The following is a 14,536-nucleotide window of genomic DNA, read 5'->3' as shown; positions in this document are numbered from 1 at the left end:
ATTAGTTGCAACTAAGCAGAACATAAAACAAGCACAAAGAAATCAATCCAGTTTGAAACATAACAAATTGTTTGGTTAGATCTAACTTTGCGGCAGAATACCAACACTTGACTTCGTGAACACCACACTAATTTTAAAACTATTTATCATTATTTTGAATCTCAAAATCTAAAATTAACAAGAAGATATAAAAAATCATTTGTCATTTAACCCTTTAAATCCATAATAATAATATACATTACAACAACAACAACAACAATAAGCCTTGTCCCAACTAAATGGGGTCGGCTACATGGATTCTTGCCCTCCAATCAATTCTATTTGAGGTCATGCTAGATACAAGGCCTAAGCTATACATATCATTTATCACCACTTCTCCTAAGGTTATCTTAGGTCTACCCCTAGCTCTTCTAGTTCCTTCAATATGGATTATATCACTTCTCCGTACAGGAGCATTTATAGGTCTCCGTTGAACATGGTCGTGCCACCTCAAACGACTTTCTCTAAGCTTATCACTTATGGGAGCAACTCCCAGACCAACTCTAATATGATCGTTTCTTATCTTATCCATCCTAGTTTTGCCACTCATCCATCTTAGCATCCTCATTTCTACTACACTGAGTTTATCTATATGATTCTTTTTAACAGCCCAACACTCTGCACCGTACATCATAGCTGGTCGAACAACGGTCCTATAAAATTTTCCTTTAAGCTTTAATGGAATACGCCGATCACATAAGACCCCGGACGCACCTCTCCACTTCATCCACCCTATTTTAATTCTTTGGGAAACCTCATCCTCTAAATCACCTCTTTTACTTATGATTGAACCTAGGTACCTAAAACAATCACTCTGAGAAATCTCTTTATCGTCAAGTATCACCACTTCATCATCTGCCCGATCATGACTAAAGTTACAAACTAGATATTCTATCTTCGATCTACTAAGTTTAAAGCCTTTTGATTCCAAAACTACTCTCTATGATTCTAATTTGGTATTAATCCCCACTTGGGTGTCATCAATCAACACAATATCATCCGCAAAAAGCATACACCAGGGGACCTCATCTTGAATGTCTTTGGTTAATTCATCCATTACCAGTGCAAATAGATATGGGCTTAAAGTTGACCCTTGATGTAGCCCAACTGTTATCGGGAATTCATTACTTTGTCCCCCCACTGTTCTAACACTAATCACTGAACCATCATACATATCCTTAACTATATCTATATATTTACTTGCAACATTTCTTTTCTCTAGTACTTGCCAAATTAACGCTCTAGGGACTCTATCATAAGCTTTTTCTAGGCCAATAAATACCATATGAAGGTCTTTCCTACATTCTCTATACCTTTCTATAAGTCTCCTAATTAAGTAAATAGCCTCCGTTGTAGATCTTCCCGGCATAAACCCAAATTGGTTCTCCGTAACTGTAGTTAAGTGTCTCAAACGGGTTTCAATTATTCTCTCCCATAATTTCATCGTATGGCTCATCAATTTAATGCCTCTATAGTTATTACAACTTTGAATATCTCCTTTATTTTTGTAAATTGGAACCACAACACTTCTCCTCCAATCATCTGGCATTTTCCCTGTGCTCATAATCTTATTGAACAACTTAGTCAACCAAACTAGTCCATGGGTTCCTAAGCTCTTCCATACTTCAATTGGGATTTCATCAGGACCTTGTGTCTTGCCGAGTTTCATCCTCCTTAAAGCTTCTTTTACTTCAGACATCGAAATTCTACGTATATAAGTTCGGGCACTGGTGCCTTGGTGAAAAGTGTAATCGTCTGAAACATAAGTGCTTGAAGAATGCTTATTTAGTAAACTAGATAAATAGGTTTCCCATCTTTTCTTAATATCCTCCTCACAAACTAATACTTTATCATTTCCATTTTTAATACATCTAACATGGTTAAGATCTCTACTTTTCCTATCCCTCATCTTAGCTATCTTATAAATAGATTTTTCCCCTTCCTTTGTGCCCAACTTATTGTATAACTCTTCGTACTTCCTTTCCCTTGCTTTTCCCGCAATTTTCTTAGCTTCATTTCTATCCAACCTATACCTTTGAAGATCCTCAACATCCTTAGTTCTTTGCCATGTCTTAAAACTAGGTTTTTTATTCCTAATGACAACTTGAACCTCACTATCCCACCACCATGTCTCTCTATAAGAATGGATCTTTCCTTTTGATTCACCTAGAACATCTTTAGCCACCTTCTTAACACACATAGCCATCTCATTCCACATTGCATTGGTATCCCCTTTAAAATCCCATTTCCTTGATTAACTACTTCATTAACAAAAGATTTAGAGTACTCTCCTTTCAAATTCCACCATCTTATTCTGGGATAGTTTACCTTGGACCTTTTATGTGTTCTTGGGACTAAGCACATATCCAAGACCACAAGTCTATGATGTGCAGTAAAGCTTTCCCCCGGTATCACCTTACAATCCTTGCACAACAATCTATCATTCCTTCTAGTTAGGAAGAAATCTATTTGGCTTCTATGCTGTCCACTTTTGAAAGTAATTAAATGTTCATCTCTCTTTTTGAAGTAAGTACTTATAATAGATAGATCAAAAGCAGTAGCAAAATCCAAAATTGAAATCCCCTCCCCATTCATTTCTCCAAAACCATATCTTCCATGAACACTCTCATATCATCTTTGATCTTTCCCAATATGTCCATTTAAATCACCTCCTAGGATAATCCTTTCTCCTTGACAAATTCCTTGCATTAATCCATCCATATTTTCCCAAAATTCTAGCTTTAGACTTTCATCTAGTCCTATTTGAGGTACATATGCACAAATTATATTTACGAACTCTTTCTCCATTACAAGCTTGATAGCAATAATTCTATCACCCACTCTTTTAACATCCACCACATCATTTTTTAAATCTTTATCCACTATTATACCCACTCCATTTTTATTTGATTTATCCCCAGTATACCAAAGTTTAAAGTCATCCAACAATAATAATATACATTGTTCATGCCATATCGGATGGTGCACCTGTATGAGAAAGGAATAATTTTCAATTCACTGCCCTGGAACTTTTAAAATTCAAAACCTAATAAAAAAAATTTAATCTTTTTATTTTATTATTAGACCTACAAAAAAAATAAAAAATAACGATGCATACCATAAGGAAACGGTGCATACCATAAGGAAACGGTGCATACATACCGATCCAACAAGTAAATGGCAACATCACTAACACAACTATTACCAACTGATGCTCTAGAAACCTAATAGTAGTCGTCATAACGATTCCGAGGAATCAAGGAATCAATTATTTCTGATTTCCGAACCCATTTGGACTTGAATTTTTGTATGAGTATTTCACAAGGAGCTAGCGATGCTCTCTGTGTAATTAATAAGGGTACTTACAATATACACTCTGCAACTAGCAGATGAACACTCTATGACTAAGCAATCCATCTTTCACCCAATTACAAACACATTAGTGCGTCACAATATTGAATTAATTCAATAATAGATGGAAAACTTATGCATATTCAGATAAGAAGAGTTAATGGGCATAACGAGTTCTATTTCCAGAAGTGGGTGGCAAGACGAAAACAATAGCGAGTAAAACGGCAAGATCTCTTCTGTTCTCATCAGTCCTCATATCATAAATATAGGGGATGGTAACTTTGAAAAAAAAATCCCTTACAGAATGCATTTTTGATTAGTGACCGTAGAAAAGTGAATGCTTTCTATGATATCTTATTTCTGGCTACAAAACGTGCTAATTGATAAGATTTTTTTTTTTTTTTTTTGGGGGGGGGGTTGAAGAGAACTGAAAGTAGGCGGTACCTGGAACCTTTTGATACAACTTTGTAATGGAAATCATGAAAGCCAGCTTGAAAAACAACTATCACCCAGCGTCTTCATTGTCTGGAGCTCCATTCTAACAATCAATGCATAACCTCAAGTAGGACTGAGAACTAAAGATTCATTGAGAAGGATAGAAATAAATGACAAAAATTCTTTTCCTTTTCTTTTCTTGACATCATCAATCCAGTCACAAGGGCTGGGGGCCCATAGGCTCAAAGGCTTGAACCTGAAACCTACTTGGTTTTACTACTTCATATAGGAAGTTACCACCATGTGCCAATACCTACACAATGCATGACTTAGTTGAACAAGACCCCTCCCCTACCCCCTTTTTTTCCCTCTCTCTCTCTCTCTCTCTCTCTCTCTCTCTCCAAAATCATTCCTAGAAAAACAAACTGCAATGTTTTTTAACAACTCAGACCAAGTATGAAGACATAAGATTCCAACTGATCATCATGTGCGAAGGCATCCGTGCCACAAACCGGAGAACATCGAGCTTTGATTCTGGGAGATGACCTGACAATTTACCTGACTTGTCAAGGAACTTAAAAATATTGGGCAATACAAGTTCTCTACAATGGAGATGCAGCAGTGGGACCTTTGATAGAACACTTCCTTTCTGAACATCCAAACCCTCTGGCCTCCGCATTTTGTATGGTTTCCCTGTGGATGGTTCAATATCAATTCGAGGCATTTGCTTCCATTTTCTGTGGACATACCAACCATACTTATAGTCTCCCACTATTGGAGTGCCCAGAGCTTCTGCACAGTGGACCCGGAGCTGCAACCAGAAAGTGAAGCTAATATTAATCATGAGACCAAGTAAGGTGATCATGCTAGTAAAGTAATAAACAACATACATACAAATGGAAGGATTAGAATTACTTAGTTGATCTGGTATGGCCTCTTGTATGGGACTAAAAACTAACTAGTCTAAGTATGAAAATAGCTTGTTACTTAAAGTTTGAGCAAATGGATCATTTTATATCATTTATTGGTTTGTAATTAGGTTTTCCACTCTCCCTGCATATGGCCATGAACATGGTATGAAATCTATGTGGAGACTTCTGACATGGCCAAGACGAAACGTTGGTTTGAATCATAATTGAACAAAATTTTGGTCAAAATGTGATCTTACATTGATATTTTGATATTTCAAGAGGCTAAGAATAAATGGGGGAAAAAACTTCAAAAAAAAACTCTCGATGGGTATTAGTTGAACCATTTTTTACCCTGGTTTCAACAAGGCTAGACGTGGAAGGGGGGGGGTTATCAAGGATAATTCTCGACAATAATGTCAGTGAACACAGGAAAGCAGTAGATTGAAGAGATTCCTATGTCTTTCATTCATAGGGATCGTGAGTTTTCTCCGCTTCAGATGACCACTGTGAAACTCAATGGGACAAATTATCTTAGAAGATCTCGTTCAGTTTCCCTTGCGGTTGGAGTTTGTGGTCTTATTGGTCATCTTGATGGGACTTCTACCAAACCTTCCACACCTGGTCCGCAACTTTCCAAGTAGTACACATATGAATGATTGGTTGGTCATGGGTTTCATCAACTCCATTGAATCAAGCATAAAAGACAATTATCTCCTTCATGATGCGGTAACTATTTGGAAAGTTGCTAAGGAAACATACTCCAAAGTAGGTAATGATGCATAGTGCTTCGAAATTAGACGAAAAATCAACCAATTGCAACAAAAGGACCTTACTCTTTCTCAGTTTTATAACACTCTTCGGAGATATTACCAGACTTTAGATATCAATGTGAAGTTTACACCCAAGAATGTTAAAGATACTATTGTCTATCAACAGTGGGAAGACAAACAGAGAGTTTATAATTTTTTAGAAGGATTGAATATAGAATTTGATCAAATTCGCACACAAATCCTTTCTAGAGAGCCTTTCCCTTCTCTGGCTCAAGCCTATGCCATGGTAGATACAAAGGACAATTGACAGATAGCTATAGTACATACACAGACTCCTGATAGATTTGTGTTAGCTTCTGGTTCTGGTATTCATAAGCCTAGTTTTGGTAACTCTCCACTTCCTATGAAGTGTTGAGTATTGTGGGAAGGAACGTCATACAAAGGATAAATGTTGGAAACTACATGGACTTCCAACCAAGTCTCGTGGAGGAGGAATGAGTGGCAGTAGGGGCAATAATCAAGTATCTACAAATCAAGCTATTCCAGAGAGTACTCCAACACCTACTTCCGTAGACGAGATCCATAATCTTTTTTGTCAGTTGACCAAACTTGATAGATCCTCTTCCGGTTTGACTCCTAGTGCAAGTGTTGCATCTGTCGTTGCTTCCACCTCTGGTTCCCAACCTCTTACAAGTATTTTCGGTTGTCACAATGTTAATTCTATTGATCTCTCCTGGATAATTGACTATGGGGCAACCAACTACATGATAGACTCATCTTCTTTATTCCACACTTATTATTCTATTCCACCTGTTCAAAACGTTCGAACAGCTGATGGATTTCTATCCCTTATTTCTGGAAAGGGCTCCATCATCTAGACACCTAACTTCAACCTTTCCTCTGTTTTGCATGTTCCTAAATTTTCAGCTAATTTATTATCCATTAGTAGCCTAACCCGTGATATAAACTGCAAAATAACATTCTTTCCATCTCATTGTGTTTTTCAGGACCTGGAGATAGTACGATTGGCAGAGGTAAACAGAAGGAGGGGCTCTACCTATTTGATGGTTTTGATTCTCCATCAGCTCTTTCTACAGTTTTTGCATCATGCTCTCTTGCATTAGTATCTTTATTACAGCTGCATAATCGTCTTGGCCACATTCCTTTATCAGTTCTGTCTACATTTTTTCTAATTTGGTTAAAAAGTGTCATTTGAATGATTTTCGCTCTAAAACTTGTATTTTGGTCAAACAAACAAGACATTTATCCCATTTTAAATAATAGAAGTAAAGTTTATTTTTCTATTATTTACTCCAATGTATGGGATCCATGGAAGAAAATTCAACCGAAATTATTGATGTCTACAAAATCAGAGATCGAAACGGAAGGTACAAATACCATATCATCATATCAACCCGAAATGACACAATCATATGTTACAAAATGTACATTTTCAACCCAAATTTCAACCTACCGTCATTTTTAAGCATACCGAGCGATATTGCCTCTTACATTTCGACCATATTTTCAACTTTTTTTTTTATTTCTCTTGATTTCATCCCTCTTTTCACCTAATTTCTACAACTCCATTTCATTTAAACACCAAATTTGTTCCTCCATTCGTGGATTTTCTCAAATCTTGCAAGGTGAGTAACCAACTTCCTCATTTTTTATTTTATTTGTGCCTCAAATCTTCTTGGATTGCTTCCAAATTTTAGTATGCTTACTTTAGAGTGTTGATCTATGTATTTGTAGTGTGAAAATTAATTCTTTATTCATCCTACTATTTTTTCCTTTTTCTATTATTAAAAATTATTTTGTAAATTATGTATGTTGTTGAAAATGTATATGTATGGTAGATGTATGAGCTTCAAATTAATGTATTTGAAAGTTGAGACACCATATTGCTATGATGGTGTTGAATCATTTTTTTTTCTTCTTTTTGTTAATTATCTATTTTTACTGTATTTAATATATATTTAATAATTAAAAAAATTGAAGTATTAAAAAAAACTAATTAATTTCTATTTTAAATTTAAAATAGGAGAGTATTAGTGGAAGCATGTATGCAATTTTTGGAGCATGTTGTGGAGTTTTTAAGATAGTGTGTATTTTATATATTTTTAACTTATTTATATATTAAAAAATCTATTTTTTAAATTTAAAAATAGGAGGTTATCATTAGAAGCATGTATGTAATTCTGGAGCATATTGTGTAGCTTTTCAAGATACTTAGTGTGTATTTCCTGTATCAAGCACTCTCTTTCAAAGATGTCAGACATAGCTTGGCAACACAGAAGGCCATTGACAGCTAATAGGAGGAAGAGCAAGTATAATTACTACAAGAAACAAATAAGAGGAGGTGGGGCCACTAGACTGAAGGTGCATCTAGTTGGTGGAAATAAGGACATAGTAGGGTGCCAAAAGGTGCACTCAGAGGTCAAGAAGGCAATGGCCTCATATATTAGTGGGGGAAAGCAAAAAAAGAAAGAGAAAATAACAGAGGAGTTTAAGGATGCATGCTTAAATGACCTTCCAGATCCCAAGGATTATGGTCTAAATGAGCCAGGAGAGTATGGATGTGACCTTGACTCAAAGGCCAAACAGATCAGGAGGGTGATGATGATAACTAGGGAGCAACAGAGGGTGACATGAGGAGGCAACAAAGGCCTTTGGGTTGTGGATCTTCTAGAGAGCCAGCAAGTATAGGAAGCACAGGCAGCTCCCAAGTCCCTATGAGGAGGAGTCAGAGTGTGAGGCAGGAGGTTCCTAACCCACGGGCCCCAACAAGGGGTCGAGCTTCATCAGCACATCCTATAGATCCGGATCTAGAGATTCTTCACAATGAACCAGCCCTATTTAGGAGGCCTAAGCAAAAGCAAAGAAAGTTGAAGCACTCATGCGGGAGTGTGAAGGAAAAAGTGGGGATGGCTTTCTCCAAATGGGCTTATTACCATAGTATTCCAGCACATAAAGCCCAAAGGCCCTACTATAGGGATATGATTGAGGGGATAGGTAAGGCTGGGAGTGGTGTACAGGGACCCACTCCATATGAGATATATAATGTCTATTTGCCTAAACATAAGGAGGAGTTAATGAGTATATTAATGGATTGCAGCCCATGTAGGCTCATTATGGAGTGATTGTGATGGCTGATGGTTGGACTGGTCCCATTTGACAATCCATCATTACTTTGATGTTGAATTATGATGGGAGGACAGTGTTCCTCAAGTCAGTAGATGCATCCGATGATAAGAAGGATGCAAAATACATTCATAAATTATTCAAGCAAGTGATGAAGGAGGTTGGAGTGGATAATGTGATCCAAATTATGACTGATAATGGCTCCAACTACAAAAAAACTAGGTTGAAGATGCAGGGAAACTCCAGGTATCAAAACATATAGTACAAATTTTCATTTTTAAATACATATATTTACATTACATGTATACTTTATGACTTTGTACTGATGCCTTGATGGATGGATAGATATAGGCTCTTTTAAACTCCATGTATTGCTCATTGCATTGACTTAATGTTGAAGAACATCAGAAAGGTCAAGCTTGTGAAAAGATCGTGGAGCAAGCTCGACAAGTTAGCACCTTCATCTATAACCACATATATGCATTAAAGGTGATGAGGGACAAGTGTCAAGGTGACTTAGTGAGGCCAGACCCAGACTTGCTACCAATTGGATAGGACTACAAAGCTTTGAGAGTACAAAGACTAGCTTTAGGAGCATGTTTGCATCAAAGTAGTGGTTTACTTAGGAGGGTCTTCATCTGTCAGAGGAAGAGAGCATAATTGACCTATTGGATAAGACTTTCTGGCATAATGTGAGGATAGTGGTGAAAATGCTTGAGCCTGTGGTGCATATGTTGAGGATGGTAGATCAACAGAGAAGACCTACTCGCTACCCCACATATTTGCTCGGTAGAGAGGATGAAGCAGCAAGTTGCTTAGGTCCACCCACACAGCAACAAGAAAGTCCTCGAAATCATCCAAGTTAGATAGCAGTCTATGTTGTAGCATCCACTGCATAAGGCTAGTGAGTTGTTAAGTCTAGTATTCAATTTAATTTTCATTATGTTATCACACTTATTAAGTATTACCTATTCCCTTTTATGACATACTTTTTCTTACACAGCATACTATTTAAATTCCAAGTAACATTACAAGGACAATCTTGGGATGAGGCAAGATTTAATAGATGCCATCCAAACTGTAGTGGAGAAGTTGGAACCAGATCCATCTAAACAAGCAATCATCCTTATGGAGGTGAGATAGTGATTTGATATTCACAATTCATAGTTTTATAGTAAGTTATTAACCTAGTAAATATTTATTGTTTTTCTACTTATATATTAGATAAGGCATTTAGGGATGCCACTGAGAGCTTCGGTTGTTCCATGGCCATATGGGGACAGGAACCGCCCGTAGGGGTAAGTTCATTCTTTATATATTTGATAATTATAATTTAGTTATTTAAGTATTGAAATGACTTGAAGTCTATGTTTGTTACAGCTGAATGGTGGTTCCAATTTGGATGTGACTCACCGCACTTGAGTGCGATTGCAAGCAAAGTGCTCTCCCAGACATGTTCTGCCACTGGTTGTGAGCGAAATTGAAGCACCTTCAACCTCATTCACTCAAAGAGGTGCAACTAATTGGATGTGAAGTGTCTAGAGGACCTTGTTTACAAACATTATAATATGAGACTGAGGGAGGATCATATTAGACAAGGGATGGATTGAGAGAGTGACGATATCGAGTTGGCCGACATATTTGAGATGGATAATGATGAGAATCCAGTAGTTGACTGGATTGGGGACAATGGAGAGCCATTGCTGGATGAGGAGAGAGGTTGTCCTAGTAGACAGATTGCAGAGGAGATGGGGGCTAATGTGGAGAACTTCATGGCCCAAGAGGGGAGTGCACATGCATCTCATGCCCGTCCCTTCATGCCACAGCCTAGTGCATCCACCCAGAGTGAGGATCTGATTGGCTGGTCCAACATTGAGGATGATGTGACTTAGGCCTCCGGCGATGACGATGATGATGACGATGATGATGGAGGGGATGAGGAGGGTGTTGGACCTCATGATCAGGATTCAGCTGATCCTAGGGACAAACCACCACCACCACCACCAGTACGTGAGAGTCGGGGGGGAGGACGACCACCAAAATTCATAGGTGACTGTTAGTTCACTCACGTGACACAGGATTCAGACCATACTAGAGCTACATCTCGAGGCCAAAATGTTTCCACTATTCAAGGAAGGGGAAGGGGAGACAGCATGGCTATAGTACAGAGGAAACGCCATCATATGGGTCCTACCGTTCGGCTGATGCCGAGAGCTTGGTGGGATCTATGAGATCGATGAGCATGGGTGATTCTAGAGACTCCTCTACCTCCAGAGGATATAGATGGCATAGGCTTGTAGAGTCCTTATATGATACTGTTGCGAAGAGTATTGGTTTTACTGGGTCGACTTATGGAGCTCATGGTTATGGATCATATAGTGTCCCTCCTGGCTATTAGAATCAAGGTCAACCACTAGTGGAGCATTATGGTTATGGAGCTTATGGTGTCCCTCCCACTATCACCTATCGAAGTCAGCCATTGGAACCTTATTGTCAATATGGACCTTATGCGGATAACCAAGTTGCTCCTTCATTTATTAAGGAGATCTTCCACTCTATACCACAACCACCAGCAGCCTTTCCATATGTAGTTGAGCCAATTCCTTATCCTGGAGATTCAGAACTTCCCACCATCAAGAAATCTTAGGCATGTGGATGAGGCCACGTATAGAGCTGCAGTTGATGACTATGTCGACAACTATATGGGGCAAACATCATGGGACTTGTATTGGGAATTGTATGGGGTGCAGATGGAAGAGGGAGACCTAGAATAGAGTAGACTTGTAATTGGTAACATTCTCACTTCTCATATGTAGTATATAATTGGATGTTACATTTTCAATGGTTTTTTTGGTAAACTAGTAGTTCTTTAGAGTTTATTATGCTTGAAGTAGGTAGTATGCAAGAATCCAAATCATTTTGAGTCCATATGAGGCCCGAAATTGAAGTTCCAATTTCCAAATAAAAATGTCCAAGTTTGATCGAAATTTTGAGGTTTCCATCGAAATTTCGACCTTTTGCAAGGTCAAATTCCTATTTCAATTGAATTTTCTTCCTTGATGGGATCCTTCTCGGACTGTGTCTATATCTGGCCATCGTTGGTTTGTTACATTCATTGATTGTAGCACCAGCACTACTTGGGTTTATCTCTTACATTAAAAAAGTGATGTGTTCTCTTGTTTCCAAAATTTCCACAATATGGTTAAGACCGATTTGGGGATGTACTATAAAATCCTTAGGACAGATAATGAGACTGAATATTTGGGTGGCAGCTTTCCCCCTTACTATTCTGATTATAGGATTATCCATTAAACCAGTTGTATTGATACACCTCCTCAAAGTGGGGTTGCAAAACACAGAAATATGCATCTCTCGAAGTGGCACTTGTCCCTTAATGTAACTATGCATTGCCACCTCGATTCTGGGGTGTTGTAGTTCAAACAGCTACCTATCTCACTAATAGGATGCTTACACGTGTCTCAAATCAGCATTGTCCTTTTGAAGTTCTCCTAGGTACAACCAATTTTACTATACCCCCTAAGGTCTTTGGATGTGTTGCATTTGTTTACAACCATCATAGTCATGGTAAGCTTGATCCCAGAGGGTTACGGTGTATATTCTTGGGCTATCCCCCTACACAAAAAGGTTATAAATGTTACCATCCTGGATTTCGTCAATTTTGTGTCTATGGATGTTGTTTTTCAGGAACAAGTTCCCTTTTCTTCTCCTCTTCTTCAGGGGGAGAGTCTTAGTGAAGAAGCTCTGGTGTTCCTTGAGATTCCTCCTGAAGTTCCTACAATCTCCTTTGGTAGATTTTCTTTTGGAAGATGGAGTGACTAGACAGGAACAATTGGTGGATGATGTGCAGGGGGAGTATAAACCTCCACTAAAGACCCACCAAAGGAAGTAGAAGCCCTCCTCTAAGCCACGGCAATTGGAAGCACTAGATCCTAGTCCTGAGGCAACCATTCCTCCTGGTGAGTCTATCTCTGATCTTTATTTGTCCATTGCATTAAGAAAACAGCCACGCATTTGCACTAAACACCCTATTTCTAACTATCTATCATATCATTCCCTATCCCTAGAATTTCAAAGCTTTATTTCCTCTTTGTCTTCCACCTCTATCCCTAATTCATGGCAGGACAAAGTGTCTCACTCAAACTGGAAGAAAGCTATGGATGAGGAAATGCAAGCCTTGGAAAAAAAATAAGACATGGGATCTGGTATCTTTGCTGGTATCCTTGCCTACAGGGAAGAAGACTGTTGGATGCAAATGGGTGTTTGTAATAAAACACAAAGCAGATTGGACCATTAAGAGATATAAAACAAGACCGGTAGCCAAGGGTTTTACTCAACCCTATGGCATTGACTACCAAAAGACATTTGCTTTTGTTGCTAAGATGAATATTGTTCAGTCTGTTCTCTTATGTGCTATAAACCAAGGGTGGAGTCTTCAACAATTAAATGTGAATAATGCTTTTCTACATGGAGAGCTGAAGGAAGAAGTATATATGGATGTGCCCCCTAGTTATTCTAGTTCAGAGACGCATGCAAAGTTGTGTAGGATAAAGAGAGTTGTATATGGCCTAAAACAGTCTCCTAGGGCATGGTTTGGAAGATTTCAAAAAGCAATGATCTCCTATGGCTACAAGCAAAGTAATGCAAACCATGCCATGTTTATCAAGCAGTATAAATGTCACACTACGTATAATTGTCATCACAGGAAACAGTGAAGAGGAAATTACAACCTTGAACACATTGTTGGGGACAGAGTTTGAGATGAAAGATATGGGCAAACTCAGGTACTTTCTCGAGTTAGAGTTGGCCTACTTTGCTAATTTTGTCTCACTCTCTTAGGGTCTGTTTGGTTACATGAATCCAGAGATTTCAAATCTCATTCATGAATCTGAGAACTATACCCGTTTGGTTGTAAAAATCTCTAGATTCATGAATTCTATAGATTCACCTTTTTACACTAAAAATGTGAATCTGTAGATTTATGGATAAGGGGTGAAATCCAGAGATTTCAAAAAAGCTATACATTTGCACATTCACAAAAATCACGTCGATCAAATAGTTTTTTTTAAGATGAATCCACAGATTTCATTCCACAACCAAACACTTAATTTATAAATTATGACTCCATAGATTTGAAGTCTATAGATTTGAAATCTCTAGATATTTAAAATCTCCAGACTCATGTAACCAAACAGGCCCTTAGAGAAAGTACACTTTGGACCTATTAGAAGAGACTGGAATGCTAGGGTGTAAACCTACAAAAACCCCCAATGGAGCCTAATCAGCACTTGAAAGCTAAGGAAGGAGAACCAGTTGACAAAACCAACTACTATTTGTCACATACTAGGCCAGATATCACCTTTGCAATCAGCATTGTAAGTTAGTACATGCATGATCCTTATTCTTCACATCTTGATACAGTATATCGTATCTTGAGGTATTTGAAGGCGTCTCCAGGGAAAGGTATTTTAATCTCTTCTCAAGGACATCTTAGAGTTGAAGCATACACTATGTAGATTGGGCTGGATGTTCGGATGACAAGAGGTCTACCTCTGGCTATTGAACTTATGTGGGAGGAAACTTGGTGTCTTGGAGGAGCAAAAAATAGGTTGTAGTGGCTCAGTCAAGTGCTGAAGCAAAGTTTAGACCCTTAGTTTAAGGTATTTGTAAAGTGTTATGGTTGAAGGGTCTTCTTCAAGAACTCGAAGCAAATCTAGAAGGACCTATAAGGCTATATTCTGACACCAAATCAGCCATCTACATCCCTCATAATCTAGTTCAACTTGATAGGACCAAACATGTGGAAATTGATAGACATTTTATTAAAGAAAAGGTTGAGCTTGGTCTTGTTCAGATTTCTTTTGTTAC

At 38.1% G+C, this 14,536-nt stretch overlaps 1 protein-coding gene across 2 annotated transcripts in view; it reads right to left on the bottom strand.

Annotated features, from left to right (window-relative positions):
* Positions 1-3,840: 3,840 nt before the first annotated feature.
* LOC149029054 (Pseudouridine synthase family protein) overlaps positions 3,841-14,536 on the bottom strand; it is a 52,076-nt gene continuing 41,380 nt past the window's right edge. For both annotated transcript variants that reach the window (XM_089140289.1, XM_089140293.1), the window contains one exon: positions 3,841-4,636. In XM_089140289.1, coding sequence (XP_088996415.1) covers positions 4,271-4,636 — 366 coding nt within the window. In that variant the 3' untranslated portion in view covers positions 3,841-4,270. The remainder of the gene's footprint in view (positions 4,637-14,536) is intronic.

This window comes from Hakea prostrata, chromosome 1 (genome assembly GCF_041222555.1).
Source record: "Hakea prostrata isolate BN-2017 chromosome 1, UWA_Hpros_2, whole genome shotgun sequence".
In the NCBI taxonomy this organism is placed as follows: domain Eukaryota; kingdom Viridiplantae; phylum Streptophyta; class Magnoliopsida; order Proteales; family Proteaceae; genus Hakea; species Hakea prostrata.
The sequence above is the reverse complement of the archived record's forward strand: the minus strand, read 5'-3'. Positions and strand labels throughout refer to the sequence as shown.